The sequence below is a fragment of the Euprymna scolopes genome, chromosome 36 (genome assembly GCF_053919585.1).
Source record: "Euprymna scolopes isolate OS-2025 chromosome 36, ASM5391958v1, whole genome shotgun sequence".
Taxonomy (NCBI): Eukaryota; Metazoa; Mollusca; class Cephalopoda; order Sepiida; family Sepiolidae; genus Euprymna; species Euprymna scolopes.
In genome coordinates, this window is record NC_136517.1 from 70724056 (window position 1) to 70733503 (window position 9448).

Sequence of the window (9448 nt, forward strand, 5' to 3'; positions counted from 1 at the left end):
GTTTCTGAACTTTCATGAAGGGCTTTCATCTACTTATTCTTGTAAATTAAATATAGCCTACATTACCCAGCCATTGTATTGCAAAATCCAGAAACGTTAATTAGATAATCAGTCGATAGTGAACAAACTCATCCAACACAAAAAAATTCATTTCACTGTTTTTTTGATCAACCAACTATATAAAATAAAAAAACAAAACAAAAAAAAAAACAATTTTCTGCTCAAAATTTGTACCCATTCTTTTTGATATGGAATTTGCAATTCATGATTATTTTCACCTTCAATGTGCAGCTGGTAAGAAATGTTACACCGATGTTACACTTTTCAACAAACACAAACCAATTTAACAAAGAAAATTATTCACTAAAATGGGTTACACCATATCAACTCTTACGCCACATTCAGTTTTCAGAAGGTTTTGTAAAGCATAATTGCATAAGTGAATCAAATATATAAACTTATACCTAATTGTGTAATGCAAAGAACATTAAAATTAAAGTATTAAAAGTTTTTATTTATTGGATAATTTTTTACTTACGTAAACAGGTTTTATTGTCAGAAGCAAGGGTATAATGCGTAGGGCATGCACAACTAAATGTCATGTTGAAAGTGCCTGCTTGGTTGGGAGGGCCAGGGTGCATCAAACACAGGTGAGAGCAGTTACCATTGTCGGCACCGCATGGGTTCCAGCCTGTCATTTTCAAACATAGAATTTAAAGAATTGAATTACAGGAACAATGTTGAACATTTTTCAAAGAAATAAAAGGATTTGAATTTTTAAATTCTTACAAACACCTGAAGAAGCCCTAATACAGCAGTATTTATAAATAAATGAATAAATTCATTGCAGTCTGGTGATAGCAAATACAAAGTCAACACAAGTTTAAATTTAGATATTGGAAATTACATTCCTTCATTTCAAGAATTATAATATTTGCATATGTAAAATAAATTTTGGTACTTTTTAGAAATAGGTATCCAAGAAAATTTCAGTACTTATGTCATCAATTCAAGTTTCAATGGAAATCTCAGAAACTGGTGAACACATTTCATTGCTCAAATTGAATGTATTATTTTGTTTTTTCAGTGAAGTTATTTAACAAAAGAAACTTCATTTTATCTTATAATGTAGTTTCAGTACTTCTACACAATACAGACCAAATTTAAAAAAAAAACCTAAACTAGTAAAAAAAATCCAAATTAAAAGTTGCATAATTAGTAAGGGTATTCAAAAAAAATTATGTAAAAGTTGGAACAATCTAATCAATTGAAAAATAGTCATCTGGCAAGAAAAGCATGCCTTTGTTGTATATTTTGATAAAAGTTGGTACTCAATTCAACTGTTTGTAGTCAAAACTGCTTACTTTTCAAAAGTTTAAAAATGTCAAAAATTTTAAAATGACATAAAAGAAGAATTTTTATATTAATTATTCACTTTTATAGATATATAGATTAGCATGGATAATTGTTTCATCTAACAATTTGAACATTGTTAGCACTGCCATTTAAAAAATAAAAATTTTAATTTCTATTTTTAGGTTTTTAGATTTATATATCAGTAAGCATCTTTATGAAGACAAAAGACTTGTCTATTTTTATGCTGTTCAAATACTTTTAACATTCATCACTATTCAGATTAATCACTTTTCACATTTAACATTTTTGCATTTCCATTTTTTGTTTCTTTCGTAACATTTTGGAGAAATTTTTTTGGGGAAATATTTTTCTTCTATTTTCACCCTCTTCTTCCTTTCTCTTGAGTTTGTTTCACTGCTGCTAACTAATTTCTGCCTGTTAATTGATTAGTGCATTCTTGTTTTGTGATAAAATTCAAGCTGAAGTTTGCAGTTCAGACTTGATACTTGAAATGTATTGACGTGCTATCTTCTCTCCATCTAAACAGGATGTTAAAATATTGAAGTAAACTTGTCTAAAGTTACCTGGTAAAGTTTATAATGTTGAAATGATTGCATATAAGTTACCTGATGAATTCATATCTAGCTGAGAGAAATCTACTCAAGTAAATTCGAGAAATTTGTCGAGGACTTGGCAGACAAATACCATTCAGGAGAGAAGACACGCGTGGGAAATATTCTCACTAGGAAAGATTGAATTAGAAGCGTCTATAACATTTTCTTCTAAGGCCTGAAGAAAATGGATAGTCTCAAGCTGCAGTTTTTTCTAAGTCAAAAGAAAAGAATATTTCTATTCGGACCAGACTCAAAGAAGAAACGAGGAGGTTTTTTTTTTTTTTTTACGAATTTCTTGCCTCTTCAGAGAAAATTATTATACGAAGAATTGTGTATTTCTTTTTACACATTATTCCTTCAGAAAAACGAAGAAATAAATTCTGCACTATAAAAGAACACTCCCTGAACATTATTTTATTTTAACTAATATACTAGAGAGGACTTATTTTAAAACAGACGAAATTACAAAATGTAAGTTTAAATTTCAAACAAAGGGAGAAAACTCTTTTCGTCTTTACAGTATTTTGACCTTTAAAAAACATGTCCTACGTTGGTTGAAATCTCTTATCACAATAATAAGTAAAAAAAGAAAAGAAAAAGCCTTCTCAACCCGTCTTTCTTTCTTTCTATCTTTCATAATTGTTACCACACAAAGGACTTTCTTTGTAGTTGAGAGCAAAATCTTAGTAGCAGACAGCTTGTCAACTTTTTTTGGCTCTAAGTTTTTTTCTTTTCCTAAAAAAATTGTTTCTATCCACCAAGTCTTTTCTCTTCTCATTTTGTTTTTTTTGTTGCTTTTCTTTGTCTTTATATTGGTAACATTTTTGTTACATCAAAGTGACATTTCTTCATCATTGTTTGCTGGGGTGGAGGATCTGCGTATTACAAAACCTATTAGCAAGAAAGATTTCTAACAGAATAATATATTTTTTTAAACAAATTTCTTAAATTAAAAATAGTAGTAATACAGACAAAATTCAGAATAAACTGAAAGAATTCAGAAATAATCCTAAAATAAATTACAAATATTTGAGTCAAGTTTACCTTATCATATGTTATGAATTCATATATTTCATAAAGGTTGTATTGAAAGAGACAAAAAATATACTCAAGATGGATTGATCATTGTATGCTAAGCTCAATTTGTACCGATATCACTATACCAAAAACGCACACATTAAAAGCTCTTATAAGTAAAACCAATCTCCATCTCTGGGTGATATATTCAATTGTGATAGAAAAACATTTGTCATTTGTTATTGCTGAATTCTAAAATGTTGCAAAAGCAAACATTTTAAAAGCAAGATGATAAAAAAAGATTTTAAAAAAGGTTGGATTGAAAAAGTTTTTTATCAAAAAAAAAAAACAAAAAAACAAATGAAAAACTCAAGAGTAGAAAAAGTAAAAAGAAAAACTATTTTTGTTCAGTTATTAAACAATATTATATTTTTTGTAAAAATCTTATATAATTTCTCATCAAAAAATTATGCCCCTTCCCCATAAAAAGAAAAATTATGCCCCTTCCCACATAAAAAGAAAAATAAATCCTTTTAAGAGGTCAGTTCTCAAAATCTTATAAGCACTTTTGAGGAAAGAAGATACATTTTGTAAATTTTTCCTAAGTATTTTTCATATGTGGTTATGTTGGTCCAGTGGAGTTAGTTCACTTGATACTTCGCACGATGTAGGATAAACACATTGTTAGCCAGACGCCATATTGAATATCCACTCGAGAGAAGGTACATAACTAAATATATAGAAAAAGCCACCAACATTGCTGGCGTCTTCTAGTGTCAAAGTGTAAGTCAAATTTCCAACAAAACAAAAACAAAGAACAAAGAAAATGGGTTATGAACACAAGTCTCTTAGAATTTCAGTAGCAGCTCCCATCTTTGTCAAACAATTTGCAACCTGTTCCTGTCCTTTAGATTTTTTCCTTTATCAACATTTCCTTTACTCTGGCCACATCAACTCTCAAACGTCTGTCGCTTACAAGATTCATCAGATTTTAAGGTCTCTATAGACATTGTCTATTTTGCAAAGTACTTCAGGCAACTTGGGTAGGCTGAAGATTTCTTGCAGCATGGCAGTTATCAATACACCTGCATCAGTTATCAATACACCTGCATCAGTTATCAATACACCTGCATCAGTTATCAATACACCTGCATCACTGAATGCAAGAGTCTCAGATGTCAGATCTTTTTGATGATCAGTCTATTCATCTATATATATAAAAGCGAAAATGTATGTATGTATGTATGTGTGTATATTTGTGTCTGCTAAAAACTTTCGAAAAAAAAATTCACAAACTCGGTATCATATTGAAGCTCCATCCTTCGCTCGAAAAATATCGAAAAATTGGCCAAAAACGTTCATTTTTTTCACCATGAAATCAACAAAAACGGTCCTCTCGTGACGACGACCGGTTCTATGCATGCGTCAGATGACGTCATGACCTGATTTACTTTAAATAGGTGAAAACTGACTAAATTTCATGTACGTCACGTTAGCTCAGTTGATTAGCGCGTTGGTTCATTGTTATTTAAGTCATTTTTCACGTAACGATCGTTTTTCTGTTTTTTACTTCGCTTATCCACCCCGACCACACACCCCAAAACACCCGGGTACCACCGATTTTTTAAATTTTAATATCGAAACAGGCTTATTTAAGGCATTTTTCACGTGTTCGTTTTTGTTTTCATCGTTCGTTTGCCTTACGTTAGTTTTCTTTGCGTTTTTTTTCGATGTTTTGATTACCCTCCCCCCTGCTTAAGTTTAAACGTTGTTTTCTTTTTTTACTTCGCTTATAACAAACAAACCTGGTCATTGACGTCGTCGTTGTCGTAACGCTCGACGACTTCCGTGCGCGCACCTGTCAATTTGGTTCTTACTTAAATTAATTCAAACATCTTTCAGTAACTCATTTTGGCTGGCCAATTTTATTTTCAAACTTCGCCTCAGGGCTTCGGGTTCGATCCTACCAACTTTTACTCCCCCCCGGTTTCTTTTTATTTAACAGCACACACACCTCCAAACACCCGGGCAACGCCAGGTACCCCCGCTAGTCTTACTAGAAACAAAAGATGATAAATCCACCCCGTGAGGAAACATCCTCCAAGCTGGCATAAGTAGCATCAGAATAGCAAACCACACTTGAATCTGAAGAATTTTCCAGCTGTGGAAAGGATATGGAACCTGTCTTTGATTTAAGCTTTAATTTAAAAAAATTTTTTTTATTACATTTTCACCCCAAACAAGGCACATTGCCACTTTGATGTAGAGGGCTACTATCAGGGACATAAGCTACAGGGGTACTATGTAGAGAGTTGGGCAGCAAGATGTTTGTTCACATTAAACTTCACACCCTTGAAAACGTTTTGATAGTTTTTTTGTTTTGATAGTTTTTTTTTTTTTGTTTTGATAGTTTTCATCACATTACTTCCTTTTAGAATTTAAGGAATCAAAATCTAGGTTGACATGCATCTGAGTTACTGACCTCACAGCTCTGATTGGATGAACAGAGACAAATAAATGGTTTCCATTGTTTATCAATAAAGACAAATATACAAACAATAAAAATAAAGTTTTACAAACATACCAGGCTGGCGTGATTCTTGGAAGACGAGAATATCCATGACATATTCCCCATGGCCCTGGTGAATCGTGGTACGATTATGGCCGGTTAATTTGTGAGCACGTTCAATACTTTTCTTTTCTAAATCAGTCCAATAAATAAAATCCTTGTATTGTGTAATCCCACGTGGAGAAAGAAGGTGAGTGTCAACTACCACTCGCCTGTCTTGGCCTGAAATGATGCAAGAAGTTTTCAGCATTAAGAATCAAGAGAATTCATTCTTATTAAAAAAATAAATAATTAAAAAATTATCTACAACTGCATTGTTGTGCATGAAGTTGGTTCATCGCAATAAAACAAATCTTTTCCTCACTTCCAACAGAAAATATCTGGATAATCAGTCGATAGTGAACAAACTGATCCAACACAAAAAATTCATTTCACTGTTTTTTTTTGATCCACCAACCATATAAAGTGAAAAAAAAAAACAAACAAAAAAAAAACAATTTTCTGCTCAAAATTTTTACCCATTCTTTTTGATATGGAATTTGCAATTCATGATTATTTCCACCTTAAATGTGCAGCTGGTAAGAAATGTTACACCGATGTTACACTTTTCAACAAACACAAACCAATTTAACAAAGAAAATTATTCACTAAAATAGGTTACACCATATCAACTCTTACGCCACATTCAGTTTTCAGAAGGTTTTGCAAAACATAATTGCATACTAAACATATTGTAAAACATAATTGCATACTAAACATATTGCAAAACATAATTGCATACTAAACATATTGCAAAACATAATTGCATACTAAACATATTGCAAAACATAATTGCATACTAAACATATTGCAAAACATAATTGCATACTAAACATATTGCAAAACATAATTGCATACTAAACATATTGTAAAACATAATTGCATAATAAACATATTGCAAAACATAATTGCATACTAAACATATTGCAAAACATAATTGCATACTAAACATATTGTAAAACATAATTGCATACTAAACATATTGTAAAACATAATTGCATACTAAACATATTGTAAAACATAATTGCATACTAAACATATTGCAAAACAATTGCATACTAAACATATTGTAAAACAATTGCATACTAAACATATTGTAAAACAATTGCATACTAAACATATTGCAAAACATCATTGCATACTAAACATATTGTAAAACATAATTGCATACTAAACATATTGTAAAACATAATTGCATACTAACATGTAAAACAATTGCATACTAAACATATTGCAAAACATAATTGCATACTAAACATATTGCAAAACATAATTATTGCAAAACATAATTGCATACTAAACATATTGTAAAACATAATTGCATACTAAACATATTGTAAAACATAATTGCATACTAAACATATTGTAAAACATAATTGCATACTAAACATATTGTAAAACATAATTGCATACTAAAAATATTGTAAAACATAATTGCATACTAAACATATTGCAAAACATAATTGCATACTAAACATATTGCAAAACATAATTGCATACTAAACATATTGCAAAACATAATTGCATACTAAAAATATTGTAAAACATCATTGCATACTAAACATATTGTAAAACATAATTGCATACTAAACATATTGCAAAACATCATTGCATACTAAACATATTGCAAAACATCATTGCATACTAAACATATTGTAAAACATAATTGCATACTAAACATATTGCAAAACATAATTGCATACTAAACATATTGCAAAACATCATTTCATACTAAACATATTGTAAAACATAATTGCATACTAAACATATTGCAAAACATAATTGCATACTAAACATATTGTAAACATAATTGCATACTAACATATTGTAAAACATAATTGCATACTAAACATATTGCAAAACATAATTGCATACTAAACATATTGTAAAACATAATTGCATACTAAACATATTGTAAAACATAATTGCATACTAAACATATTGTAAACATAATTGCATACTAAACATATTGTAAAACATAATTGCATACTAAACATATTGTAAAACATAATTGCATACTAAACATATTGCAAAACATAATTGCATACTAAACATATTGTAAAACATAATTGCATACTAACATATTGTAAAACATAATTGCATACTAAACATATTGTAAACATAATTGCATACTAACATATTGTAAAACATAATTGCATACTAACATATTGTAAAACATAATTGCATACTAAACATATTGCAAAACATCATTGCATACTAAACATATTGTAAACATAATTGCATACTAACATATTGTAAAACATAATTGCATACTAAACATATTGCAAAACATAATTGCATACTAAACATATTGCAAAACATAATTGCATACTAAACATATTGCAAAACATAATTGCATACTAAACATATTGCAAAACATCATTGCATACTAAACATATTGCAAAACATAATTGCATACTAAACATATTGCAAAACATAATTGCATACTAAACATATTGCAAAACATAATTGCATACTAAACATATTGCAAAACATAATTGCATACTAAACATATTGCAAAACATAATTGCATACTAAACATATTGCAAAACATAATTGCATACTAAACATATTGCAAAACATCATTGCATACTAAACATATTGTAAACATAATTGCATACTAACATATTGTAAAACATAATTGCATACTAAACATATTGTAAAACATAATTGCATACTAAACATATTGCAAAACATCATTGCATACTAAACATATTGTAAAACATAATTGCATACTAAACATATTGCAAAACATCATTGCATACTAAACATATTGTAAAACATAATTGCATAATAAACATATTGCAAAACATAATTGCATACTAAACATATTGTAAACATAATTGCATACTAACATATTGTAAAACATAATTGCATACTAAACATATTGCAAAACATAATTGCATACTAAACATATTGTAAAACATAATTGCATACTAAACATATTGTAAAACATAATTGCATACTAAACATATTGCAAAACATAATTGCATACTAAACATATTGTAAAACATAATTGCATACTAACATATTGTAAAACATAATTGCATACTAAACATATTGCAAAACATAATTGCATACTAAACATATTGTAAAACATAATTGCATACTAAACATATTGTAAAACATAATTGCATACTAAACATATTGCAAAACATAATTGCATACTAACATATTGTAAAACATAATTGCATACTAAACATATTGCAAAACATCATTGCATACTAAACATATTGTAAAACATAATTGCATACTAAACATATTGCAAAACATAATTGCATACTAAACATATTGCAAAACATAATTGCATACTAAACATATTGTAAAACATAATTGCATACTAACATATTGTAAAACATAATTGCATACTAACATATTGTAAAACATAATTGCATACTAAACATATTGTAAAACATAATTGCATACTAAACATATTGTAAAACATAATTGCATACTAAACATATTGTAAAACATAATTGCATACTAACATATTGCAAAACATAATTGCATACTAACATATTGTAAAACATAATTGCATACTAAACATATTGTAAAACATAATTGCATACTAAACATATTGTAAAACATAATTGCATGCTAAACATATTGCAAAACATAATTGCATACTAAACATATTACAAAACATAATTGCATACTAAACATATTGCAAAACATAATTGCATACTAAACATATTGCAAAACATAATTGCATACTAAACATATTGCAAAACATAATTGCATACTAAACATATTGTAAAACATAATTGCATACTAACATATTGTAAAACATAATTGCATACTAACATATTGTAAAACAATTGCATACTAAACATATTGTAAAGCAATTGCATAC

The 9448-nt window shown here is 28.6% G+C and overlaps 2 protein-coding genes across 2 annotated transcripts in view; both read right to left on the reverse strand.

Moving 5' to 3' along the window:
- LOC145260570 (low-density lipoprotein receptor-related protein 6-like) overlaps positions 1-5821 on the reverse strand; it is a 7101-nt gene extending 1280 nt beyond the window's left edge. Inside the window, exons 1-2 of the mRNA XM_080118841.1 lie at positions 5572-5821; positions 539-691 (exon numbers count right to left, since the gene is read on the reverse strand). Of these exons, the coding sequence (XP_079974967.1) occupies positions 539-691; positions 5572-5806 (388 nt within the window). The 5' untranslated portion in view covers positions 5807-5821. The remainder of the gene's footprint in view (positions 1-538; positions 692-5571) is intronic.
- Positions 1-9448, reverse strand: part of LOC145260571 (low-density lipoprotein receptor-related protein 6-like) — a 216360-nt gene that overhangs the window by 17304 nt on the left and 189608 nt on the right. The gene's annotated exons all lie outside the window — the stretch shown is intronic.